This window comes from Lichenostomus cassidix, chromosome 5, assembly GCF_008360975.1.
Source record: "Lichenostomus cassidix isolate B80296 chromosome 5, HeHo_3.0, whole genome shotgun sequence".
NCBI lineage: Eukaryota > Metazoa > Chordata > Aves > Passeriformes > Meliphagidae > Lichenostomus > Lichenostomus cassidix.
In genome coordinates this window covers 10,108,612-10,136,152 of record NC_139486.1, presented here as the reverse complement: position 1 = coordinate 10,136,152, position 27,541 = coordinate 10,108,612, and the positions used below count along the sequence as shown (strand labels likewise).

The window sequence follows — 27,541 nt, the reverse complement described above, 5'->3', positions numbered from 1 at the left end:
CTCTCCATGGATGCCAAGGAAACAGCGAGACTGGACAAGGAGCTGAGCACAAACCAGCTTCTGGGGCAGACCAAAGCTGTGGTTCCTGCTGGAGAAACCTGCCCCCCACCCTGGTTTGCTCCCTGCTCCCTCCGGGCTGAGCCCATCACGTGCCCCGGGAGGGCAAGGTCCAGCCGGGCAGGGATCACGGAGCCCAGCGATGGCAGCCTCCTGCCAAAGGAAGCGCCTGCTCTTCCTCCTCGGGATCCTGCAGCTCCTTGGTGAGTACGCCCCGGGCCGGGCCGCCCTGGCGAGCAGGGCTGACCGCTGGGCGACCTCCGCATTTCGGGCTCGCTCCTGGCAGCAGAGCTCCAGGCTGTGGCACTTACAGCGAGCCCGTAAGGCGAACGGGAAAAGGCATTTCCAGCCGGACACAGGGACAGGCTGGGACAGCCGTGCGGAGCCTGCTGTGCCTCGCATTGGAAGTCAGCAGCGCCGCGCTGCAGGACACGCTCCCTGTTGAATATGCATGTCGCTTTGATGTTCAAGCACTGCGCTTCCCGGGAGACAGGGCCGATTAAATAGCACGCTGATATTTCCAGAGCCGGGGAGGTGCAGGAATGCACGCAGGGATTAACCTCCGGCCGCAGGAGCCGCTGCTGCAGCCCGGGGCGCGGAGCCTTCTGCAGGGTGTGCCCTGCTGCGAGCTCGCTTGACCTGCGGGACCTGAGGCTTGGTGTGGTGGGGCTGTCCGAGCTCTGACCTCTCCATCCCCCAGCTTCCCGGGCCGGGAGGGACGCGACGGAGCCGCAGAGAGGACAGAGCAGCTTGCCATCACTACCTGGGGGCTTTTTCCCTTCCTAAGCTCTTTCCGGCTCTGAGCCAGCAAGGTGTTTGTGCCCACAGCACTGCGAGCAGCTGCTTGGCTCCAGGTCTTACCGCTTTTCCGCTCTCGGGGGGTTTCGAAGAGGACAAGGCACGGTGTGTGTGCTATGCTTGAGGGCTCCTTCAGGCACAGGCAGCCCCGCAGGAAACAGGGGAGCCCCTCTGTGCCTTGTACCTGGGCTCCAGGACTTTCATACTGGTTAAAAACACGTATTTTCCCGTTCATCTGGAGATGGCTACTAGAGCCATTGGTCTCAGCAGAGCCCCTGGCAGAGCGAGAAGCACAAATTACACCCCAAGCCCGTCCCTGTGTGCTGATAGAGCCTCTGCAGCCACATCTCTCCCCATCACCCGGAGCAGCCGGGCCCAGGCTCTGTGCAGTGCACCTTCCTCTGTCAGCTGGAGTCATTCCGAACACCCCTCCTACCCCAGGCTGGCCCTCTCCACATCCCCTCCAGTGTTCCCAGTCCTTTCCCACCTCCACGAGCTTCCTACATATTTTGTAAATTTGTGGGTCTTTCTCCCACAGAAGAGATGATCCATAATAAGAGCAGAAGTGGCGTTTTTTTGGTCATTTTCACTTCTCTGTCTCACAGGCACTTGCCTGAAGCCATTTAATTCAGGCTGCTGGAGAGTCATTCATCTTCAGCTGAGCATGCATCCCCCAGCCAAGCCGGGCAGTGTCAGGTCAGGAGGCTGCTCTGCCTTGCTTGTGCAATCAGGGCGGTCAGAGTGAAAGCCCCTGTGCCCTGTCCTGTCCCTGGCCAGCAGGCTCATCCCCGTGGGGCCCCAAGGGCAGGACAGCCACTGTCCCAGCAAACCCCAAGGGGAAGAACCCTGGTTACCAGCCTGTTTATGCCTCAGGCTGAAGAACACCACTGAATCCTCCCCCTCCAGCTCCAAACACATGAAACCAGTGCGTATTTTGTGCTACATGTCCCACAGCAAATGCCCTTTCTTCTCTCACGCTGTTTGTGGTATCCCAGCCCTGCATGCCCATCCTCTACCTTCTGGAAACCAAAGGTTGAGGAATCTCCACTTGTTTAATTAGTCTGAGTGACAACAAAACTCCCTGCAAGGATTGCTTAACTACCAGGTGTGTTATTCTTGCCCTTTGCCTGCAGGACACTTTCCTTCCTGCCGAATATTTGTCCCTTTCTTCTTTTCCTATCTGGCTGGGTAAAAACCATCACTCAGCCAAAAAAGTCCCCTGTGCAGAGAAGGGCTGTGGCTCCTCAGCTGGGAAAACTCAGGAGAGGCTGTTGTGGAAAATCCCCAAATCTGGCCTAAAAAGGCCAAGCCATCCTAAAGCACATCCCAGAGCAGGCTCCCAGTGCCTCCCAGGGTTAACCTGTTTTTTTCTGTTCCCTCCCAGCTGCCAGTGCTGCTGTGTACAAGCAGTGGATTCCCAACACCAATTTTGAAACTGCCTCCAACTGGGATAGAGGCAGAGTCCCCTGTGCTGGTGATGTGGTTCACTTCGAGAAGGACAAGGTATAGACATTTTGAATTTATTTAAATAAATTGTTAAAATTTATTTTAAAATAAAATATTTTTTTAAAGTTTATTTTAAAATAAAGATTTTTAAAAAATTTATTTGTATTTTAAATAAATGCTGTCAGGCATTGGAAAAGCCCCTTTACCTGACAGGGCAAAGCACAGTTTCTTTTTGCTTTTCTTACAGGTTGTCTCAGTCTTCGTCAGCTCTCCCCACACGCTGATGGACATGGTAAGGTGTGGTGTGCAGAGGGTGGGTGTGGGCAGGGCCAGCCCCGGAGCTCTGCCTGGTGGCACATTCCCCCTTTCCCCTCTCCCCAGAATCATAAAATGGTTTGGGTTGGAAGGGACCTTAAATACCATCTAGTCCCAACCTCCCTGCCATGGACAGGGACACCTTCCACTAGACCTGGTTGCTCAAAGTCCCATCCAGCCTGGCTCTGAGCACCTCCAGGGATGGGGCATCCACAGTTTCTCTGGGCAGCCTGTTCCACTGTCTTACCACCCTCACAGTAAAGAATTTCTTCTTCCTAGCATCTACCTTAAACTGTCCTCTGTCACTTTAAAGTCATTCCATGGACTTTGACACTTTCCTCCATGGTCCAGCCAGAACAAAGATGCCTCAGCTGGGGCAGGGGACAGGAGGCCTACAGCAGCCTGGGTTTCTCTGTACCATGGAACCAAATAGCCCATTTCTGGGCTTTTTTTTTTATTTAGGGAACATGAGGGAGAGTACAACAGAACCCAATTTCACTTGAAAGAAATTGATTTTTTTTTCTTCTCAAAGGAGGGATAAAACCCTCTCTGTGTGACAGAGACCTTGGCAGTGGTTGGCTGAGGAGCACCAGTGCACAACATTGATGACACAGAGCAGGCACTAGCCCAGGGCAGAGGCTAAATGAAGCTGACATCAAAATATCTTCAAATGAAAACAAACTGTTCTGGGAAATCCCAAAATGTTGCTTGAGAAATTTTCTTTCAAGTGCCATTGGGTTTTATATTTTTCTGTGGCATTATCAGCATGGCTGTGGCAGGAAGGGTATGACACCCTGCTGAAATGTGTGTGTTGATTGAGGTAAGACTGGGGGGCCTCAACTCAGAGAGGTTTCTGAGAAACCTGGTTTTGCCCCATATGAGGAGCTCTGCCCAGAGATGGCTTACAGGCAGCCATGAAAATGTGGGATCTTGGTCTCCATAGCTTGAAGGGTAAAATTTAACAGGGAGGAATTCAAGGGAAAAGCAAATCCACTGCCCCAGCATGCCAGAGAGGGGTGGGTCACTCTCAGTGAGCCCTCTCTCAGTGCTGGGAAAGCAAGAGATGGGCTGGATCCTGTTTGGAAAACCTCCTCCTCTAGACCTGATGAGCTTGAGGATGCGTTTCCCCTCTCGATTTTAGGGCAGCTTTGCTCTTTTATTGGCCATTAAATTTGAAGAAGCCCTTGAAATTTATGTGGTGTAATTTGTTCAGGCTGTCTATGCCACTAATAGTTTTGATGCTTTAATAACGCCATGTGCCACGTTTAATCCCTCTACAAATATTTGGAGGAGATACTTTATTTATATGGCATTTTAAATATGAATTTTTGAAGGAAAGAATGTACTGGGGAAATACGTACAAATATAATGTAATAAATGATGTGAAATTTACCCAGAGAAGAAAAGAGCAAAATACCACTCCAGTAGATTTTATTTTACTTACAGATGAATGTATAATATTTCTAAAGTACTTTCATCAGAGGCCTGCAAAGTGCATAATTGCAGAGCAGCGTCAGTCATTACGGCTGAGCCTCCTGCAGCCAAGCTGGAGAGCAGAGCTGAGCAGACAAGGAGAGGGAGATCAACACAAAACAACATCCCTGGCTCTGCCCACTGCATGCTGGATGAATCCTGCTGTGACTGAGGGATGGGTCAGGGTGCCCGAGTGACCCCTGGCTCTGAAAAGGATCCAGAGCACTGTCAGGAGCCCCTGGGGACTCTCTGCTGCCCTGGGGATTCTCTGGGCCCCCGCTGCTGGCAGGCAGCTGCACAGGCTCCAGGGTTACAGTGGATTTTATAGTCCCACTGCTGTGCAGATGGGGAGGACTGCTGGGGGATCCATGAGGGAATAAAGCATCGCATGGGCTGTGAGGGCAGCATTCCCCTCCTGCACTGAATTACACTGCAGGTGAGCAGCCAGCCCTGGCTGTAACCTGTACTGCACCTCACACCTTCCTTCTGAGCATCACTGCCCCAGTGATTCCCTGTCAACTGTCCCAGCATGTCTCTTAGAGGTGGTTAACATTTCTGTTTAATTTCAGCTCAGGCACTTCCCTCCTGTTCACTGCTGTGCTCTGCTGTCACCAGGTGATACAGGGACTGCCAAGGTTAGGGATGAAAAAGGAATGAAACCCACCAGCTGACCCGGGCTGCCACTCATGCAAATGGCATGAAATTCGGCAACCAGCTGGTTAGAAAATGAATTGGTCATGAGGATTTTTGCAGAGAGGCTGGGCTGCACCTGTTCGGCTGCCAGCCACACGCGCTGGAGCGTTAATCACTTAAATCAGCAAGAATACATTAAGCTTTAGAGTCACCATGGAGATGCTATACAGCCTTTGGCCAAAAAAAAAAAAGACGGAATGTTGTTTGCTATAGTAGCATAGAAGGAAATTCACGGCTGAGGAGGGATTGGGCTCTCATTGACTTTCATGAGGACAGCACCTGCTGTGGCAAGCATGGGGAGGGTGCTCGGTGCTGGTGGTGGAGGGACAGAATGAGATCTCCTGTCCCAACTCCACAGCTCAGTGAGGCATCAGGTGTCATCACTGCTTCTCTCCCTCCTCTCTTTATGTGAAAGCTCACTTCTGTATGATGAGTTCTCCAGCTCCCCTCCCCATCAATCTCATGTGCTGGGAGATGCCTTCCTAGGAGGAGGCTCTTGGGACACAGAGCTCACCCACTGATCGCCCAGCTCAGTGGTTATTTGAAGTTTCAACTGGATCCCTAATTCAGTTCACACACTAAATCCAAATCCAGCTTTAGCGTAAGTGGCTTTGATGCACAACCGTTGTGATTAGGCTGGATTTTCTATGGTATTTAGCTGCCTAAAGATGCAGATCAGTATTTAGCCAGCTTTTGGAGGTGCCTGAGACTAATGTGCAGAAAAGATGGAAATGGAGGTTATGGTGCCTGGCATGGGTTCTCCAGGGCAAGCCAGACTTTGGCTTTGCTTGACTCCCTGATGGGGAAGAAAGACTCCTGGGGGAGATTTGGACCCTCTGTCTCTGGCTGTGCTTCCAGAGGGAGCCAGGCCAGGGCATGGCTGCAGCAGGGAGCCTGGTGTTTGCCCCAGTAACACCAGTCCTCGTGCAGTGTGTGCCTGAGCTGGCCAGCGCTGACGTGCAGACCAGGGATGGATGCTGCTGCTTCTATTTTTGAGGTGGCAGGAGTCAGGTTTATTCACGTGGACAGAGCAGCCTTGCTCGACCCCTGGGTCAGGACTCTGGCTGGGCTTACTCAGCAGCCCTGACATTCCCTTCCCAGCTCTGCCCCATCCCCAGCTCTGCTGTGGGGCACAGCTGTCCATAGCCCCTCCCTGCCTGCCCCACGAGGGACTGCAAGGCTGGGCAAGGGTTCTCAGTGTGCAGGGCACTGGGGTCTGACCAGGGACACCTCCCCCAGCCTTATATTTTTAGCTGCCTAATTGCGAGAGCAGAATGTACTCGGCTTTGCTGCAGGATGCTCCCGCTCGGTTCCTGGCAGAGATTGATCTTGAAATGCCAATTGCTCTCCAGGGGCACCGGCTCTAATGAATTGCCACAGTTCGCGCTAGTCCCAGGCACTGGTGCTCCCTCCCCCACTGCTTCCCAGGCAGCGGGGTAATGAGACAACCAGAAAGGGGGTTATTTTTCCTTCTCCTGAGATGAAGGTAAAAAATTTCAGGGGAGTGTGTGCCAGCATGTAATTCCAAGCTGGAATCCTGCAGTCTTTCCTGTGTCAGCATTCACACTGAAGATGAGCGCTGGGAAAGGAGTGTGGTAAAACAGTCATTTGCACTCATCTCTCTGAGTCTATTTGCTCATTTCAGGCTGGTTTCCAGCAGGAGGAGTTACTAAAGTCTGTGATGAGCAGAGCAGCTTGCCAGCATCCCGGGCTGTAGCGGATGCTGGAGCCTGTCTGGCTGGGAAGCTGCTCCATGGACCGTCTGCCATCCCTTTGCTGCTGGGCATGGCCCCCCTGCCTGCACCTCGAGCCTCTTCCTAGCTTCCTCTCACCTTGTCTGTAGAGGAAAGTTCAGGAAAAGGAGTTTGACTAATCTGAAATACAGATTTGGCAAATGGCTTGAAGCCTCTCTGTGTCTTCTGCATGCATAGCTCAAGTGTCTTCAGCTACCCAAGGGGCTTCCAGTGTCCCTGTGACACCTGATTTCTGTGCACTGCTGGGACCTGTTTGGCACTGAAACTAGAAGTGTGTGCTGGGGATCTGCAATCAAGTTAATGGGCTTTTTGGGTCTGTTGTCTGGTTTTACCCCCCATGACTTTCACTGGCCCTGCGGGGTGGTTTGGCAGGAGCAGTGCCTGTGTGGGATGGCCAGGAGCTGTGGCTTCTCTGTAGGGATGGGCAGGACTGTGATGTGTTGGGAACCTGATGTGTCAGGCCAGCCCTGTGCCAGGGGCTGTGGTGGCAAGGCCAGATGGGGCAGGTGATGTGGGGAGCCTGTAGGCTGAAACACAGTGTAAAAGGTGACGAGCAGACACAGCAGGGCAGCTGGCTCTGGCGTTCATGGAAGCGTGGCTGTGCTGCTGCTGCTGGGCAGGAGGGGAGGCAGGGAGAGCAGCCAAGCACCTCGTTAGCTTGCAGGGGATGACACTGAAATTATGATAACCCCTGGCACACCACTCCTGTGCCCGTGCTTCAGCCTGCTCTGGGTCAGAAGCAGAGGGGAGATCTATTGCTGGGATCAGAGCAGGGCTGTGGGCATCGCCTGCCACTGCTGATGGGTCCCAAGGAGACTCTAGCTTCTGTGCCCTGGGGGTGCTGCACCAGCCTGCATGAGCATGGGCTTCGTGGAGACACAGGCTGCATGTCTTGCCTGGCATCCTTGGGAAACTAGAGCCCAATTCCTCATGGGGCTATGTGTCTGGGCAGGGAGGTCTTTGGGCAGCAAGGTCTTAGGGTGGTGGGAAGTCCTCCCACCTTGCAGGGAATTTGGATTAGCCAGTGTGGGATTGGGGGCCATGGTGGGGGCAGGCTGGCTCTGGCAGCAGACTGAGAGTATATGGGGTGGCATGTGTGGCTGGGGGAAGGATACTGTCCTGAGGGTGCAGGTGGAAGCTTCACCTGGGCCAGAAGGCAAACAAATGAAGCGCCAGTAATGAACCCAAGATATGCTGCTGTGAGCAAGCCCTTGGCAATGCTCCAGGGTTGTCAGAGGGATTCACTTGTGGGTAAACCTGGCCCTGTGCCTTTCTGGGGTGTCAGCCAACAGCTGGATATTTCCCAAGCACCACCACCAGCTGTGCTGAGACCCCCAGTCCCAGTAGGCATTGGAGAATCCCTGCTATGGGCAGGGCCTGCCTGCCTGCTGCTGTCCATGGGGTGCCACTGCTCCAGCACAGTAGGACTGGGAAAGGTGATATGGAAATCATTTTCCTTGAGCATTATTGCCTGTGGTGGGTTACAGCAATCTGTTTTGGGGAAATAGCCTGTTCACATCCTGTCCCAGTGATGCTTTTCAATGGAGGGCCACCAGCACCAGCCCCAAAGCTGCTCCTGGGCTGGGTGCCAGGTGAGGAGATGTACCTGAGGGCTGATGGCTACTGACCTACTTGCTGGTATGGCCATGGATACAGCACTGTGGAGCCCATGTGCCCAGGCAGCCTTAGTGTTGGATGATGGGGATGGTGGCACCATCTCACCTGAGCAAGGAATTCAAATGCATTGATGCTGCAAATGAAAACAAGGCTGGGTGAAGACCCAGGTGCAGTCACAAGTGTCATTCACCCAGGTTCAAGGCACAAGTGCTGCATTTTTCCTGTGCTGATGATGGTGACATGCCAGCCACAGTGCTCCTGTCAGTCATCTCAGCCCAATGCTTGTGACTCCAGCAGAGCCAGGATGTGCCAGAGGCTGGTTAAAGCCACCTGATTGAAAAGCCATCTCCCAGGGCTTCACTATTTTTTTCTTTTGCATTTTGGAGGTTAGTTTCATTTTCACTTATGCATTGGGGCAGCGAATTCCTTCTGGTGGTGCAGTGCTGGGTCTGGGCCAAGAATGACATGGGGTCTTTCCTCTTCTTTTTTTTTTTTTCCTGACTCTGATAAGAAAAATGATGACTGTTTCAGTTGTCATTGCACTTGATAATGATAACCAAGGACATAAGTGATTTACCAGTATAAGGGATGGGAAATGACTAATGGGACTCTAAGCACTTGCTGTATTAATGGCTCTGGAGTACAGGTTGGCAGGAGAAAGGGAAAGCAGATGAAACTGCCAGCTTTTTGGCTCTGGTTCATTGGTACCTGTCATTGCTCAGTTCAAAATGTACTGGGAAAGTGGTCCAATCTGTATGCAATTTCTATACTAAACTCCCAAGGGAAGAGAACCGCTGCCCAACCAAAGTCTCCATTTGTCCTCTGCAGTGAGCCAAGATGCTTAATTTATGTTAGGAAAAAAGAAAGGTCAAATTATTTAGAAAGATCCACTGGATGATGGAGACAGTCCTGAAACACTGCCCAGTCGTGAGAAGCTCAGGGAGGGCTGGTGGTGGATGTGCAGCATGGCTGCCTCAGTGGGAAAGGAGCCATAGCTGCAGAGACCAGCCTCAGAAATTCCTGTGACAAAGCAGAAGTACAGGGCTCTTCCTGAACTTCACATTTGTGGAGATGAGGTGACTCTATCTTCCTGTCTTGCATTGTGTTGTGTTGCATCTTAATTCCAGGGCTGGTGTGTGCAGTGTTTGGGCAATGCCAGAGTGTGAAGGGACACTCTGTGTGCTCACCCTCATTTCCTTGCCACACTGACACCCACAGGAGCAGCTTCCTCTGGGCTTGGGAAGTCCAGCCAGTCTGGGCTTCTGGCCTCAGTAGTGAAGGGGAATCACCTGTGGTGGCTGGAGAAGCTGCATCTTGTCCAGAGAGCTCAGAGGCCAATGTCTCCAGAGCACAGGCACTGCAAGAATGGGGCAGATTTGCCATGGGGCAGATAGGGCATGGGGCATTTGTCCCAGCTCTCCCCTTGAGCAGAGCTGGTGCTGTGTCCTGCTGGTCCATCCAGACCTGCTCGTCCTCCCAAGCACATGCAGGATGCACCACCTCTCTTGGTCATGGAGCCAGTGTTGTGCAGCCATGTGCATCCCTAACTGAGCAAGTTATCCTCTTCTACCTTATCTCTCTTACCACACTGAACTCAGCTCCACCATGTGAATCCTTGACGTGTTTTCCTTCCCCCCTAGTTAGTTCACGAAGATCTGAATCAGCAATCCCCTGGACACAAAAGCTTGTTATGTCCTGTGTGGTCACCAGAGAGTGTTTGGGAAGCTCTGACCCACAGCCAAAATGGTAACTACATGGGAGAGAGCTGTCAGGCAGGCAGGGATGAGAGCAGGGACTTCCCAACCCAGTGCTCTTGCTCCAGCCACAACACTCACAAACACCAACTCCAGCAGCCTGGGAAAGCAATCACGGTCCTGCTGTGTAACCATCCCTCTCACCAGCAGCTACTGGCTCATTTTCCTTCTTCCACCCAAAGATCCCTGCAGCTTTGGGTCTGAGTGCCCAGCCCTGACTGCTGTGAAGAGCTGGTATCGTGTGCTGGTGAAAGGATCTGCTGCATCCCATCCAGAGCCCCACACTGAGCAGCTCAGATGGGCCCCAGCAGCCAGCTGGCCACTCTTCCTGCCTGGCCCTGCCATGCACAGCCGGCTGCAGGGGTCCAGTCTGCAAACTGGGCAAGAGGCAGTGGCCAGGGGCTCCAGGCTGCCATGGCCCAGCCAGTCTGGGAGAAGGGACTTGGCTGGCAGTGCTGCTGGCACTGGTATGAGTATAGGCAACAGCTGACTGCTCCAAAATGTCCCATCAGCCACTCCTATGTGGGCTCACAGGAAAACAAGCCAAGCCACTTGAAGTGAAGTACAGCACTTTGTGGCAGAAACTGGTGGCATTGCCCTCACCCAGCTCAATGCAGGCCAAGTCCTGAGCCTCAAAACAGACATGACTTTTACATCTGCAGCTAAAGGACACGATGCCATTTGTATCCTGGCAGACCTTTCAGCTTTTTTCAGTGCTTCAGTATTGGACAGATTTGCTTTACTCAAAAGTAATAGAAATTCAGAGAACCTGATGGCAGGACACATGCTGTGGTCTGATGGAGCAATGTTCATAGGCAATTCTTCTTCCTGGCTGTGGGGGAGACTCCACACCCTTGGGCAGATGTTGCCAGACCTCAGCTATTCCCAGTGTCATCTCCTCTTGTCCAGCCCTGTAAGGCATTGCTGGGTCTGAAGCAGATGAAGCAAAGGAGCACTGTGGGGCTTTTCCTGGTGGCAGTCACCCTCTGCTCTCTGTCCTGACATCTCATGGCTCCTGAACCCAGAGGGGCACCTGGGCCATGGCCTTCAAAGCACTGCACCACCAAGGCACTCAACTTCTTAACAGGTGCCTACAGTTTGGGGATGAGGAGCTTTTGTCCATGTCCACCTTCCCCATGGTGGCCCTTGAGTGGGACTGAGCATTCTCAGGCAAGACTGGCCTAGGACAGAGAGCAATCCCAGTCACCTGCAGCAGTCAGACATAACTCTTGCTTTCTCTAACCTACATACATATTTAAATACCAATTAAGTAGATGAAACCTTAAAATCCCATTTAACATTTTCTGCCTGAGCACAGGACCCATTACATTGGCATAATGCAGTCCTGGAGGGCTCACAGCTGCTGTCTGGGGAGTGATGCTAAAACCCTGGATAGACTGAATTAGAGAAGGGAGCCTTGAGCATCACTGACTGGAAAATATTGGGAGAAACAATGACTTTCCCTCTGCAATTTCTAAATGTGAAATAAAACAGGCTGAGCTGAATAACCTGTGTGCTGGGAATGAGTTTCCTGACTTGAACATTTTTCAGGGCCTGTCCCAGAGTCAGCAGTGCTGGCTGGTGACCCAGGTGGCTACAGTTTCTTGCTGAAAAGGTTCCCATGGCAGAGCTGTGCCTGTTGAGGTTTGTCCATGGCTGGGCTGAAGCCAGGCCAGGATCATGACCCTGACTACCTGCTGGTGATGTCCTACCCAACAAGAAGAGGGTCTGGTTATGGCAAATGCTCCAAATACTGTTGTGTGCTTTCCCTAGTTTGTGCCAAGTGTGAATTCACTACTTGACACTGCATGAGGCATAGCTTGGGCACCTGAATTATATTTTTCAGGGAAAGCACAGCCCCTGGAGTGAGGAACCCATTAAGTGAGGGGACCTCTGGCACTTGCAGAATAAGGTTGGGTTTTTCATGGTGTACCAAGGTATAAATCCATTCCTGGGAGTGCGTGCAAAAGTAGGAAGAACCTGTCAAAAGGGCTTATTTTGCCTTCTCGTTTTTTTGCTTCCCTGAACGCTTTTCTGCAGTGTGGAAGATAATGTCAAACTGCCTCTCCCCATTGCAGCATCCCTATCCATAAAACCGGGAGCTGATATTTTCCCATTTACATGGGGCATGACACGGGTAGCTCCTGATAACTGTAAAGTGCCTCAGAGACTGTAACAGGCAGCCCAATAATTAGCATTGCTGTTTGATTACAAGCCTGGGTGGCTGGCAGTGGGAACACACAGTAACACTCTGCATCCCTTCCTCTAGTACCTGCCCCTGAACGGAGAGCTCGTGCTGGCAGCTGGTGCAGGATTCACAGCTTTTGATGGCAGCTGGGATCCAGCCTGTGACTCAGGTATTTTGTGCCCAAACCAGGCACCCCATGGGCCACTGTTGAATCATGCAAATTCAGCCCAAACACCTCTACAAAGGTCCCACCTCAGAGCAAAGTGAATCACTCCTCTTCAATACTTACCTTTCCTTTGATTACCTCCCTCACATCAGATCTTTTTTCCTGTGAGATCACCTGTCTTCTAAAAAAGTAATTATAGCAGGGAAGCCTTTGAAGTTGTAGCAGAGAGGCAAATATTGTTTGTATTTTCCCCCGCCTGTTAAGCATGTAGCCACATCAAAGCCCTTATTTTCTCTGCCATGGTGTTTCTAAAGAAAACCAGTTAGGAGTTACACACTGGTGAGCCAAGCCATGGCCATTGCAGCAAGCTGGCCTTTGGCCCACACAGGCATCCTCCCCTCCCCTCCCTGCCCATGGCTGAGACAGCAGCTTTGTATCATTGGTGCCTGCTGTTACCTGAAAGCTGTTTTCTAGGGAGCTGTATTTTGGGTGCTTAACAGCTACCCCAATGCTTTCAGTGGCAAGTAACTTTTTAGTTCCTCTACAGAGAAGGAAGAGTCCAAGCAGAGTGCCTGTGCCTGCACTGTGACTGGGAAAAAAAAAGAGAAAAAAGGGAGAAAAAGCCAAATCGGTCTTTCCAGAAAGAGGATTTTAGCTTGAGACTGTCTGGAGCCACTCTGAAATCCTTCATCCCTATAATTTTTTTTTGTTTTGGGGTTATTTGCCCCCCAGCAGAGATGCTCTGGCATCTGTGCTTTGCACTGGGCTTTCCCTGCTGACCAGACACTGCTCCCCTGAAAGCAGTAGGTGTTTCTGGGGCAACTTTCATAAATGGACTTCTTTAAAGCACGACTTCAAAATGAATGCAAATAATTCAGTCACTAAGCACCCACATGCTGGCTGAATTGATAAAGGTTCAGCTGCTGGGAGGGGAGAGAAGGAAGCAGGGCACTGCCTGATGAGACTAACCAGCAGGGAAATGGTCAGGGGTTAAATAATTGATAGTTAAATGGGGCACTGACTTTGGGGTTACTTGCTGCAGGGACCCGTGCTGGTCACATTTCTGCAGACCTGCCAGGCTGCTGGGAAACTGGGACATGAATTATCATACCCATTTTTATCAGGTTTAGCTGTTACTCAGCAGTCAGGCAGATGTTTTCCTCCTTAACCAGAAGGGTGAGCTTTAAAAAAAGGAGGGGAAAAATATCTTGTGGGATCTGGTCCTGGAAGCCTGCAGCCAGAGGTGGAATTTGGGATGAGACCCCAGCCCTGAGTGCTGGGAAGCTTTGCCAAGCTCTGGGAAATGCCTGCAGTGGCTGCCCACGAGGGTGATGCCAGGGCCAGCCCTTGGCTCCCTGCCCAGAGGGTGAGATCCTTCACTTTGAGCAGACTGTGCCAGGTTTGACCAACCCAGATGCATCTGCTGGAGCTTTGGCTTTGGCTCTGGGTCATGCTCAGCTTTCCTATCACGTTTCCAGGTGGAACAGTGAGATTTGCAGATGCTGAGCACCACGCATGGTTTGACCCCACACTGTGGCAGGATGTCCTTCCCAGTGGGGAGCTCAAGCCGAGAGGGCCCCTCTTTTCTGTGGATGAGGAGCGTGTCCCGTGCCGCTACGACGATGTGGTGTTCCAGCCTGAAACCTCCTTCCGGGTAAACATCGACTCAGCACAGCCAGTGATCCACCTCCGCAGCATCTCTGTCATGGGCCAGGTAAGTTGGGGAGGAGGAGAAACTGGCTCGACACCTTCTCACCATGGCCCCAAAGTAGGTCAGGGGAGGAAGGACCAGCTGGAGACAGGGGAGCAGCACTGCACAGTGAGATGGGGCACACCTGTGGGGCTGCAGCTCCATGGGCTGCTGCTGCTGTGGATGGCCTCAATGGCTTTCTGCATCGACCAGTTTGTTATCACCTCCCTCCCTGCAGTGTGGGAGCACAGGCTGTCTCACTATTAATGTTTAAAGAAAGGGCCAGTGTGCACAGGTCAAACCACCAGCAAACGGCAGCTTCCCCAGCTCCCAGGGGCCGCTCCCTTCCCAGGCACGTGTCTGCAGCTGTGCTGCTAAGGCACCCTCTGGGGACATCTCCCTCCTGCCCCCGACCTTAGCATGGCCTGTGGCCCAGTGATCATCTCCCAGCTTCGCTCCAGCACTGCTCTTTAATTGATTGGAGGGATAATTATAGAAGTGCTGGCTGCCTGCTGTGCCTCAGCCTGGGAATCAGGCTCCTGACAAGCCCAGTCCCTCCTGGTCGGGGAGCAGGAGATCACAGGCGCTGCAGCAGTAAACACAGGCTCCTTCCAGGAGTGGGAGATGCGGCAGGCGTTTCATAAGTTATTTATTATTTCTGCCGCTGCGCTGGCTGGCATCTGCCATTTCGGGGCCAGGCGTTAGGTAGCTGCTTTTTGAGTAATAGACTCAGTCAGTGCCCAGGCGGGTGAAGGCAGGTCTGAGCGAGGCAGCACCCGAGCAAAGCTCACCTCAGGCACACGTAGCCCCAGGGATGCAGAGGTGGATGCTCTTGGGTGTTTAGTGATGCTGGTCCTGCTGTGGGATTACCCCACAGCACATCATCCCCCCAGGGATCACTTCTGGCCGTCCCTCAGGGCAGAGGCTGCTGCTGAGCGATGAGATGGAGGAGAAGGTGCTTTCTGTGATCATAGTGTATTTCCTAGGAACTGACCTCACGAGCTTCTTTATCCCTTTGTAGCCAGCCTGCTCTGTGCTCTGTGATGCCTATTTTCACCCCAGGGCCTGAGAAATCAGTCTGTTGTGCCAGGGCATGGAGATGCTTCCTGTGCAAGAGAGTGGGAGAGGGAATCTTTGGTGGCTTGGCAGGATGAGGCTGGTCAGTCCAGCTCAGCCTTTGCTAATGCTGAACACATGCAAGTGCTTCCCAGATAGAAGGAAAACAGCTCAGATCCAGCCCCCTTCCTCCCAGCAGTGAATTCTCTGGGCCAGCAGAAAGACGGAAAGCAAAAGAAGAAAAGGCCCAGCCATCTCGTTGCCATTGTTTTTGGTTTTAGAGAGAGTTTTTCTGTTGGTCCAGGGCAAAAGCTGGAATGGGTGTATTGGCAGGGTTTTCCTGCTGCATCACTGCCTGCAGCAGGGCTGCACAGTGATGGTCATCAGAATTGATACCAGGTGTCCCAGCAGCATGACTGGGTGCTTGGGGACTGCACTGGGACCTGCCTTGAGACACTCACCTGCTTTGCTGCTCTTCCCTGCACAGGAGCTGAACACTCCAGCATCCTGGGCTGGCTATCTGCAGGGTCCCTCTGCCCCACTGCAGTTCCATGGCAATGGCACTCTCCAGGTGACAGGCACTGGCTGTCCTGATAAGTCTGGCTGTGCCTGCGGGAACACCCTGGTGAGTGTCTCCTTTCCCATTTTGGGGTGCCAGTGCAGTTTGCAGGGTGGGGGACTGACGCTGCCCTGCTCTCCCTTAGGATGGTCCCCGCATCTGCGCAGCCCTGCTCAGGGCATCAGGGAGGCAGTGCCCAGAGCCAGCGTGCCAGAGCCCTTTGCAGCCCCTTGGCCACTGCTGTGGGGTCTGTGGTGAGTGGGGGACACAGCCCTATTCCTCCTCCCTGCCGTGCCAGCTGCCCCAGCCTGCTTCCCCTGGCTCCAGGGGAAAAAGTTGGGTGCAGGGGGTGCTTGCTGTTGGTTGTAAGCTGAAGTTTTGCTGTATTGCTGCTCCCAAGGGTCCCATCTGTGGGTCCCATCTGTGGGTCCCATGTGCAGATGACTTCGTGCCACCTTCCCAGCACTTCTCTCTGAAGCATCATCCTGGCTTTTGGGAGCCTGTTCTGAGTTGCAGCCCTTTGTCCCTGCCTCTGGTTTATCCTGTCAGGATGTCACAGCTCGTCAAGCTAATAGGGCTCTGCTGAGTTTATGCAGCTGAAAACATTCAGAGGAAATGCAACCTTTTCCACTGTAATGTCAGCTTCCCAACAGCCAGCTTGTTTCATTTCATTTAAAATAAAAACATGCAGATTGGCAGTGTTCCCTCTGCAATGGGTGCTCCTCCATTAATCTGCATTAAAGGTTGCTAGGGGAAATTTTTCATGCACAACTGTACCTGGATACTTGGTATCTGATATTTGGTATTATCATACCAAATTCATTTAAATGGTACCATATGTTTCTCCAACGTGCTCCTAAAAGCACAGTCCCTTACAGCCTTTAGGACAATTAAAAATGTCAGCAAATTCTTGCATTTTTTCCAAAGAAAATATTTGTCTCCATGACTGCAGTGCAGCAGTACAGGGAGTGCAGGTGTTCCCTGCTCACAACCTTCCCTCCAAAGCCAGGGTAGTGCTGCTGACCCACAGCCTCGTGGCCCCAAAACCAGGGACATGCAGAGCTTCCCAGAGGGATAAGTGGGAGAAAGCTTTCCGGGGAAGGCTTCTCTCCAGGATATGTTGGAAAGCCAAAAGCCTTTCATCAGACCCAGTTGACATAAAGACCAGCAAGGGAGGTTTCTCTCTGAGCCCAGCCAGACCAGTTGCCCAGGGGTACCAGAGGGTCCCCAGTGCCTTTCATGGCAGTCAGAGCTGTGCTGCTGTGACAGCTCTCTGCCCCCACTTGGTGACATCTTGATGTCTGTTTTCCGGCTGCAGGGGCCACCATTAACCTGGATTTCACTCCTGATTTTGACCTGCAGAAGTACCAGGACAGACTGGTCCAAGAGCTGCTGAGCCAGGTACATCAGCCTGTCAGACTGGGAGGGGCTAATGAAACCACAAACTGCTGGCCACATCTGCCAGTGACTTGATGCCTGCGGGACTGTCTGGGGTGGGCACACGGTCCCAGTGATGTCGGGGGCTCACTCCCCAGCACCCTGCAGGGCCACCATCCCCTGTGTGACTTCTTGGATGTGCCAGCTTGCTGTAGGGGCAGGGTCTCCTTCTCCCCACCATCCCACTCAGAGCAGGGCAGAACAGCCACCTACATGCCATGGGGAAGGATGCTGGGGGCTTGCTGGAAACCCTGCTCCAGAAAACACAGGATGTCAGGTCTGGGTAAAGTGGGAGCTCAGCACATGCAGCTGGGATCATGCAAACCTGCAGCAGGGCCTCTGGCCAGCGTTGAGCTGCTTTGCCCTGGGTGGGTGACCAGCACTGGTCAGCTCTCAGATGCTCTACAAAGCATCACTTCGTGCTGCTGCTTGTCAGACACAACATGACATCGTCTTCCTCACCAGGGGCTGCCAGGGGAGGAGGTGTGCTCTGAGCTGCACTGGGAGGTTCGATACCAGAGTATTGCTCTATTGATCCTGAGCTGAAAGCTGTCTGCCTGCCCTCCTTACAGCCACACATCTTAATACAGCTTTTAATGGGTGTGATACATGAAATTGCTTTCTCAGCGTGCTCCCCTCTGTGGGGCTCACTGCATGCTGGGTGCTGGTCACAGCTTGGGAGGGAGGGGATGTACAAGCCTCTCCTTTGGGAAATTCAATGGCACTGCAGTGACAGGGATGGCAGCTCTGTGATGGGGCTCACATGAAGATTCAGCTGGGCCTTGCAGCTGCACCCATTGTGGCTGTCTGGAGAGGTGACTGATCTGTGCCTACCCTCTCACGGGCTTCATGTGTCTCCTTGTGTTTTGGAAAGCCCAAGTACGCTGGTGTGCAGATGGCCATATCCAAGGTGCACAAAGCACAGACCTTCCTGGGCATCACAAGAAGCTCCACTGCTCTCATCCAAATCGTGCTGATTGATGACCGAGCAGGACTGCAGACAGGCACTGCTGCTGAACAGCTGGCAGCAGACATCATGGAGGACATAGCACAGCACGGTAATGCCCCTGTCCTCCTCAGCAGGTCCCCTGCAGGTGCCCCCAGACCCACTGCTGGCCAGAATTTTTATCCCCTGCCACCAGCCCACAGGTCCAGTGGGGTTAGAATGTCTCTATAGATGGAGATGCCACAAGATCAGGACAAGGCAGTCTGTCTCCACAACTGACTGTCTTTGCATTAAACCATTCTTTTGTGTATAAATACTTAGATAAATATAAGCATTTAAGTGGAATTTAGCATGTTCAGTATCTGCCTGTTGCCTCTCGCCCTGTCACTGGGCAGTGTTGAGAAGAGCCTGGCTCAGTGCTTTAGCTGTGGCTCGCCAGGGCAGAGCAGAGTGGAAGGGTCACCTCCCTTGACCTGCTGGCAGTTCTCCTCATGCAGCCTGGGATACTGGTGTGCTTCTGTGCCATGTCTGACCGCGACCAGCTTGGTGCCTGCCAGGTCACTCTCTGCAGAGCTGCTCTGCAGCCAGAATGCTGCTTGTGGAGGCAGCCCATGGAAGCTGGCAGGTGCTATTGAGTAAACAGGTCACAGCCAGGGCACCTCAGGGTCGTTTTGGGGCGAGCAGACCCCCACAGGCTTGTCCGTGTTGGGTCCATCCACCTGTGTATCCCATCCCCATTCCCTGGGAAAGGCAATCAACCAGGCAAGCAGGGCCAGACCCAGCTGAAGGCTCCCTCTGCCATGGGTGTGGAGATGTGTTGCCCTGTACAATCCTCATCCCTGTTTCTTCCCAGGTGAAGCTCTCGGCATCTCAAGTGGCAAAATGGAGGTGGCTACTGGCAGCACTTCCAGTGGGCAAGTGGGGAGCCATGCAGTGAGCAGGATCACAGCGGGGACAGTCATGGGGCTACTCTTCAGTCTCCTGTTGCTTGGAGGGATCCTCTTTCTCTACAGAAGGGGAAAGCTGAGGTAGGGATGGGGCTTCTGCCAGCAGCAAATACTCAGGGTGCCTCTGCTTGGGAGGCTGTGCTTCCAGCCTGGTACACAGGGGCACAAGGAGCTGCCCAGAGCTCCCACAGAGAGGGCATGGCCTGGCAGCCTGCTACCCCCAACATGACTGTTCACAGAGCCACAACATGGTTTGGGTTGGAAGGACCTCAAAGATCATCCTGTTCCAACCCCCTGCCACAGCCAGTGACACCTTCCACTAGTCCAGGTGTCTCAGAGCCCCATCCAGCCTGGCCTTGAACACTTCCAGGGATGGAACATCCACAGCTTCTCTGGGCAATGTGTTCCAGTGCCTCACCACTCTCACAGTAAAAAATTTCTTCCCAATATTTAATCTAAACCTGCCATCTGTCAGTTTAAAACAGTTGTCCTTGCTCCTCATGGTTTATTGGAGGTGAGGTGGCTGAAAGGCACTGCTGTACTCTTGTACTGTTGCTTCATTCTCCTCCATGACCAGGAGGAGTTGTGCAGTGTGCTCTGGTGGGAGCAGGGCTTCTGCAGCTGGGCTGGGGCTCTGCACAGCCTAGCCATGGTGCCTGCTGACATCTCCTGTTCCTTGGCACCATTAGTTTGCAGCCCTGCTGGGGAGAGGAGGGCTGAAACTACCAGCTGCTAAATAGAAATGCATCAAAATAATGCAAAACACTTGTGCAGAACAGAATCCCACAACTTCATAACCATTAAAGGCAGTGACAGCATCCAAAAGCAAGTGCAGCTTCTGGTGCATTGCTTGTTCATACAGCATGGGGTTTGGAGTGCAGGTCCCAGGGGAGGGCTGGTGGGTGTACCTGTCTGCACCACAGCCAGGAGCTAGTCAGAAATGCCCCTTCTCCATCATCTTTTTCCCTCACAGCTTGGAGATGGGGTATGGCAGTGAATAGAGCATCCCAGCAGTGCCCTGTTTGGGGCACTCACCTCCTCTCCTCCCACATGCACCCACCTTCACATGGAGGGGTTTTCAGGGTTTTCTGGCTGCCTGCTGAGACACTGTGGGTTGTCTCACTTACCCAGCTGTGGGCAAATGGGATTGACCTTACACATTTTATAACCAGGGGCAGGAATTGCTTGAATTTGCATGTGCAAAGGATACCTGTGTCTGCCAGGGGGTGCTGAGCTCCCCAGTGCTGGGGCTGCTGTGTCACAGGCTCACAAGTCAGGTTGTTGTTCCCTCCCACTTCCTCCACTGGGATTTTGTCACCATGCAGCAGTGGCCCTGGCCAGGAACACTTGCCCTGCTGCTCGACACGTGCTGACATGATATTTCCTAGCAGTAAACCCGTGCCTTCATTTAATTTCTAAATAAAACTCCCAGACCCATAATTGCTACTTGATGATTTATCTTTCACTGATGCTTCTTTGGACGCTGGACAGGCCTTTGAAACCAGCTCTGTCAGCAGCAGGAGGGAATTTCATGTAGCTACAGGAGACAGAGCTGAACCCAAGCCCAGAGCCTGTCCCTGGCCGACCCACTCCTGCTGCAGGTCCTCCTTGTTTCCACCAAAAGGGGCCTGGCAGAGCTTCCCTCAGAGCTCCTGAGGTGACCTACATGGACCTGCTGCTGAGCTCTCCTGCACCAGATGCCCAGTGCAAGGGAGGATGCTCAGTGACTGGAGCCCTTAGGATAAGCAGAATGAAGAAAATAATACAGGTAGTGATGGTGATTAGGATGAAAAAATGGTAACGTGATAAAAGTAATGATAAAAGTAATGATAAAAGTAATGATAAAAGTAATTAGTGGTTGAGATTGCAATGGGAACAGATGTCAGCTCTGTGGCAATTCATTTTAGGCCCAGGGAAGGACTGATGGCTCCAAAGTGAAGCCTGTGCTGGAGTTGTCTGCCTCTGCAAACTCCTCCCTCCAGAATGCAGGTCCCAGATCTCCAGGCTTAATGATTTCTGCTGGATACAGCAGCTTTTCCCTGAGAAGGGTACCAACCCATTTCAATGACAGCCTGACACTTTCCCCCTGTATTTTCCCATCCACCTTTTAAAGATGCAGGGTTTCAGCTGGGGGAGCTGCAGGGAGGGGAGGGGTGTGGATGGTGATGCCCAGCTGTTCCCCAGGTTTCCTGTCCTGCGCCCACCCCAGCCCTGGGAGAGAATGGAGGAGCCAGAGTCCCCTGCACCAGCCAGTGACAAAGGCTTCAACAACCCCATGTTCAACGTGGTGAGTCTCCACTGCCAGGGACACTGGGATGCTCAGGATGCTCAGGGGTGTGGGCAGGAGCTGCTGGGCCCAGCCAGGACACTCTTGAGAACCAGTTGGGGTTCACAGGGAAGGGGTTCTCCTTTACCCAGGCCAGGAGGGGTTTGTGGGACATTCCTGTCCTCCTTCAGGTCATCAGCCTCTCGACTGCTGCAGGGACTCAGCACTGGCTGGGTTTTGCCAAGGGTTTTGCTTCTCTTCCCCATCAGTTGTTTTTCTTCCCTTGCTGTTGCAGGAGTCTCCAGGTGTTGACCTTGGAGTGGAGATACCAAAAGACCTCCAGGTCTTCTACCTCAACCCTCTGTATGATGCAAGTGAGACAGAGACCTGATGATGAGGACTCATGCTGGGGACAGACACTGCTTCCCTGGGGACACCACCACCACTCCAGCCCTCACAGCCCCTCACAGTCCCTCGCATCACTCCTGGTGGAATTTAAGCCAGAAGAAGATCCCACCTGAATAAAAAAGTCTGTGCAGTAAAAGAAAACCACAGCAAGCCTTCACTGTTGGGACTCAGTCACATGGGCATGGCCTCCCTGGTGTTACTTCTGAGTTTTAAACTGCATTTTGCAGGTATCAGTTCTTTTTAGATAGTTCAGCATTGGGATTTGGGCCTCAGGTGGTATCCAGAGAGGTTGAGGTCTAGCTCAGCACCCCATGCTTTAGCCAGCACTGTGCTGGATTTGCCCAGGGCACTCAGCAGGTTGAAGCATCCCTGGATGCATGACAGAAATTCATTGCTCAAACACATTTCAAAATATGACCCAGAGCCTTCAGGGCCTGGACCCATTATGTGGAAGGTTGTTTTGGTTTCCAGCAGTGTGCTCAGTGCTCGGGATCTCTGATCAGAGCTCCCATTTCTCCTCTCACTCCCATCTGCTGGGTGCTGGTGAGGTGCAGCCGTGAGCAAACAATTTCCTCCCAGGGAAGCTTCTGGAGCTCCTTCCCTCTGCACCTGGGCTGATGGGTAAGAAACCCTCTCAGACCTTTGGGTATTTATTCTGTTATTCCTCGAAGTGAGAAAGTCTTCTCATGGTTCTAGGGGCAAGAAGTTTGCTGCTGGGGTTCCCAGGGAGGGGTGCAGGCAGGAACTGAGGGCTGGGGACAGTGACACCAGCCCATCTCTGATGAGGGTCAGGGCAGTGGCACTGAGGGGCCTCGTTAGCACTGGCCTGTGTCAAACACCCTCATCTGCCCACAATGTCAGGCAGTGCTTTATTATGGAGCAGGGCTGATGGGTGAGAATGAAATTATGGATATGTATGCAAATTGATGCAAATTTACACTCTGCTGGGTGTTCAGTAGGGCTTGTTGGCATATTCCATAAGGAAGCAGCTATTTTAAGTTTATAATATTTTGTTCTAGTCTCTAGAAGACATAATCCCTTCTCAAAGGCCTGTGAATTCATCATTAAGTGCATCAGAGCCCTGACGAAGGCAGCATGTGGCAGTGGGACCAGCCCTGCCCTCAGAAAGAGTTCTGGGAACAGGCAGGACAAAAGCACGAGGCAGGCAGGGAACAGGGCCTGTGAGCTGAGGGTTGGTGAGGTGAATTTGCAAGCAGGGCAGGGCCAGGAGGAGTTCTGTGCTCAGGGCACACTGTTGGGATTTCTCCATGCACACCTCTCCTGAGGGTCTGCTCCACCAGTACTGGGATGAAAAGCAACTTGCCTGTCAGGCACTTGGTGCTGGGTGAAATGGTCACTGACCAGGTCAAAAAGCAGAGGAAGCCATCAGCCTGCAGCAGCTGACATGGGCAAGCTGGGAATACCCAGTCCCCACCATCCCATGGTCCTATAACCAGTGCATCACTGAGGGGAGCAGTGACCCAGGGACAGGACCCAAAAACTCAACACACAGTCACTCCTGAGATGTGAGCCAAAGGGAGACACCCCAACCCAAGCTCTCCTGCTGACCCCACAAGGCTGGACAGCACCACATGGCCAGGGCTTGGAGCAGCTCAGCAGCCGTGGTGTTACCATGGTGCCTGTGAGAGCACTTGCATCCTCCATCAGCTACGTCCCTACTTTCTGCCTGTGAGAGCCTTTTTGCATTCTTTTCCCCTTTCACATCAGTTCCTTGCAGGTGATTGAGTCTCCTCCAGCCCACAGCCTTCAAATGTACACAAAGGAGTTTTCTTTCTGAGGCTGATGCAGTGCAGCATGCTGGAGGCTCCTGCACCAGGCAGCCCCTCACACCAGCACTGCCCACCCAAGGAAAGGGCTCAAGGGTGACCTCCAGCTCAGGAAGAGAATTTCTTCCTTCCCTGGCTATTTTTGTGCCTCATTCATTGTGAGTGTGGATTGTGATGTGAGGATTGTGAGGGTCTCAGTGGCTGCATTCCCACAACATGTGCAGAAGGGCAAAGGTAAGAGCATCCCATGGCCATGGGCTAAGGGAGGGAAGAGACAACCCAATGGCAGCCCATTGCACAAGATGGTGTCAGGATGATGTCCTTCCCCTGCAAGTGGCTGAGGACATCAGCTGTGTCCTGCCTGGACACAGGGATTTCAGGGTGAGCCACGGACAGGTGTGTGCTCATGGAGTGGGACAACATCCTGGGACATGTCACCTGCATGGAGGGAGGCAGACCACCCTGTGGCAGGAATCTCCGCCTGGTCACCCCCACGTGTTGGCGTGTATGGATTTGCTGTTGGCAAAGCTTCATTTTTAAAATGCATTTGCAGCTCGAGGTCACTTACAATGGAGGCTTTAATTAAAGTAGAGATCAATTTTTGTCAGTGCACGAGCAGAGCACAGTCTGTACTTTTCCTTCAGGAGCCACGTCTGCTCGCTTGTACAGAACGCGCTGCAGGGAGGGGGGAGCTCTGCAGAAAAAGAATGAATTACCAGAGTCAGTTTTCGATGCTGGGGACCAACAGCTGCTGGAAAAACAGCTGTATCCATGATTGTATCCATGATTGCTGCACACCGACACACGCAGACAGCCCACGGCGCAGGCAGGGCAACATGAAGGGGTTTGGTACATGAGTGTCTCCTGCGATCCTGTCTAAACAAGGAATTTAATTCACAGCCATCTTTGGCAAGCAGCACATTAGATGGGTGGTTTATGTCGCCGAGGCTGTGTGCGGCACGTCTGGGCACCTGATGGCTTTGTTTTGCTTCTGGTCCTGAGAGTCAGGGGTCCCCCGCTGTGACAGACTAATTCAAAATGCATTAGTGTTAATGGCAAGAACTCAGGAGTCATTGCTTCCCAGGGTCTCAAAAGCAAAAGCAACCTGCACACTATTAATGGGCACCAATTCGTATCACAGCGCCTTCCTTTTTCACAATACAGCCGCTCACAGAAGTTGTGCAAACCTGCATTCACACTGGCACAGTCCTCAAAATACCCCCAAGCCTAAAGACAGACTTGGCTCAATGAGTTTATTTTTTTATATCTCTTTTAGCAGGAGGGAGCAGCGGCAGGAGGGCATTTGGCAGAGGCTGGTCTCACCGGAGTGCAGGAGCTGGCCAAGGCACTGCGGGGTGGGAGCTGAGCTCTGGCCACGTCCATCAGCATGCAGGGCTCTGCACTGCTCGTTCTCACGGGACCGCAGAGCAGGGACTGCGTAAGAAACAGCAAAGGAGGCGAGGCTGAAAAAAATATCAGGGTTTTATCTTGAGAAAGCACCAATAAAGCTGCAAGAACCTGTGAAGTCAGATGACAAAAAAGTGCTGCGGCTTATCGGGGAGTAGGGAAAACATTTGCTGCAAGGACAGGGAAGGGGCTGATTCCTGAGTCCATGTTCCTCCTCTGGCTGGAGCACAGCACTGCAGCTCCTGCTGGCTGAGCACGTCCTGCTGTCTTCTGCTCCTGTCCTCAGCTAACCCTGCCAGCAACGCTGGCCTGAGCATCAGGCACCGCTGGGACATGCTCTTGCCAACATTTGGCTTTCCCGGGCATCCCGCACCAGGCTTGCAGCTGATGCCTCATCTCATCATCACCCCCTGTCCCCAAAAACATGTTTAGCACATTTTGCAAGCACTGAGATTGTGCTGGCACTGTGCCTTCCGTCCTGCCTCCCTGACCTGGTCACCTGTGCCCATGGCACCTCTTCCCCTCAAGCAGAGCCCCTCCAGCCCCATGTGCTGCCCTGATGGCAGTGAGCTCAGCCCACTGCGAGCAGCTCTCACCCCGCAGCAAGAGGCTGCCCTGCACTGGGCAAGGGTGGCAGTGGCCACAGCTCTTGCCCCGTGAGCTGCCAAGACCCCCAAGGAGGGATGTTGAGGGGAAACTGAGAGGGGAGCTACATTTACAGGGGGGCAAGCAGACAGAAGAAGGCAAGCCAGAGCTGCTGCCACAGCAGTGAAAGGCAAGGGCTGGGCAGGTGAATGCTGATTTTTGGATTATCCTCCTCCCTTCTGCCTGCCAGAGCTGCTTCATACAGAGCAGATGGTGCAGACTGGAACACGAGATGCTCCAGTAGCCTGGCAGGCAAGAATGCCATGTGTCCTTTTTCTTTTAAAATAAGCTAAACTCAGCAAGACAAGATTTTTGGTCATGATGCGACACTTTCCTTGGAGTAATACTTTGTTTAACTGCACCTCAAGGTGCAGTTCAGTTCCCACAGTCATCTCTTTCCTCAAACACCTTCCTGCTTCTCAGTGCTTTAGGCTTCCAGCGCCAGCTCTCAAGGTTTTTACACATCTGCTTTCTCCCAGGGATGCCAATCTGGCGCTGTGCAGAACAAGAAGGGTGCCTGCACCTCCAGCATTTCCACACTGAAGTCCCCTCCCTGTGACTTAGCTGTGTTAAGCACTTACCCTGCAAAGATAAAGTGAGCTTTTATGCACCCACTTCTTCAGCAGATTGCACCTATTTAGGAAGCTGTTTATTCTCAGCTCACCTGTTCTGCAGACAGAGATGGTGGCAGGTGAGTTTAGTTCTTGAGTGGCAAGGGACACCATGACAATATCCCAAAATACTCTGCTTTTTGGGGAAAAGATCTGTGCTAGAAGTGACTGATCGTTCCAGTGAGTGGTACCCCCACCACTCCACCTTCAGGACCTGATGTCATGCCTCTGTGAAAATTGAATGAGCAGAGGATCAGGCAGAGACCAAATTACCCTCATTCCTTCCACAGCACAATTCCTCACTTTCAATCCTAGGCTGGTAGCCTCCAGGGATAAGAAAACGCATTGTCAGAGAATCGTTTTACATCCTGAATTTCTGCATTTCTGAAAATTTTCCTGAGGGCTCAAGAGGACTCTTTAGGTAACTAGAATCAAAACCTATAAGGGAAAAGATGATTTGCAAAGGGCTGTGGTGTAGGACATGGGAAGAAATTCTGCTTGGCCAGACTTAAACAGGGGAAAAAAAAAAGAATAATGTATTCATATGAGCAATTAATTTATTTTTCTAGAAATGTTCTCCTGCTTAAATTATAACCAAGCCCTGGCACTGCTGAGTGCTATGATTTAATACCCCCATAATTAAAGACTTTGTTGTCATCCCAAGTCCTCACTGTGCAGAGAAAAATCAGCTCAAGAGCAGGAGAAATGTTTTTTAAAAGTCAAAGGCTGATTAGCATGAATACTTGTGAGAAGGCTTCCGGCACACAGCCCTCAAACCTCCTGTCAGCTATCACCCAATCCCCAGGGCAGTGTGGGTGTCCTTTCCCAAGCCAACTCATCCCAGCCTGCCCAGGTACATTCAGTCAGGCAAGGAACAGCAGGGTCCAAAGCACCCACCTAGGCCTTTCCTGTAAAGGGTGAGACAAACCAAGAAGCAATTCAGGAACACTTGGTACTCCATAAGGGATGAGGGTTGTTTACTTAGGACACCCTAGAGCAGACACTGGCACTGTCTAGCTACAGTGGGCTCTATGGTGCTCAAATACCAGAGCATGAGAGTTAAAAAAAAAAAACCCTATATGAAGGACTGCACCACTCACATACCAATCCTTGAAATGTTCCTAAGCCCTTCTTTGGGACTACTGCTTTGACAACACGTCAAATGTATTTATTGTTTTATGATACTTAAGATGCATGAATAGATCCTGCAGCCTCTTTAATATGCTTCGGCTGTAAGGAATGAGTCATATAAATCATTTAAAAAGGAATTAATAGGGCCAGCAAATCAATGAACTGACAACTTGAAGGCAAACGGAGGGCACTGTATTCCACCAAAAGGACTTCCATTGCTCCTGAACACTCAATTACCTTCAGCAATATGCACCTTTCTTGTGCTTGGGTATGGAGCTCCAAAATATCTTCATGTTATGTGTAATGTCCATGTGAACAAAGTGCTTTACCATGAGACTGAAGCAAGTATGAGCAGTAAATTGTTTTCAGATGTCAAGACAGACAACTATA

At 52.2% G+C, this 27,541-nt stretch overlaps 1 protein-coding gene across 1 annotated transcript; it reads left to right on the top strand.

Moving 5' to 3' along the window:
- Positions 1-115: 115 nt before the first annotated feature.
- On the top strand, positions 116-21,711 carry AMN (amnion associated transmembrane protein). Its single transcript, XM_085061314.1, has 12 exons — positions 116-260; positions 2,240-2,358; positions 2,549-2,593; positions 12,177-12,264; positions 13,740-13,975; positions 15,495-15,632; positions 15,712-15,820; positions 16,885-16,967; positions 17,878-18,061; positions 18,803-18,977; positions 21,081-21,183; positions 21,458-21,711. The coding sequence occupies exons 1-12, from the start codon at positions 200-202 to the stop codon at positions 21,551-21,553; spliced, it is 1,437 nt and encodes a 478-aa protein (XP_084917440.1). The 5' UTR covers positions 116-199; the 3' UTR covers positions 21,554-21,711.
- The last annotated feature ends 5,830 nt before the right edge of the window (positions 21,712-27,541 follow it).

What these genes read in the sequence shown, in the direction of transcription:
- AMN (XM_085061314.1), top strand. Translation starts at nt 200, where the DNA reads ATGGCAGCCTCCTGCCAAAGGAAGCGCCTGCTCTTCCTCCTCGGGATC. An exon ending in GTGCCTGCGGGAACACCCTG is followed by an intron (nt 15,633 to 15,711) that starts GTGAGTGTCTCC and finishes GCTCTCCCTTAG; the next exon opens with GATGGTCCCCGCATCTGCGC. An exon ending in CCACTGCTGTGGGGTCTGTG is followed by an intron (nt 15,821 to 16,884) that starts GTGAGTGGGGGA and finishes TTCCGGCTGCAG; the next exon opens with GGGCCACCATTAACCTGGAT.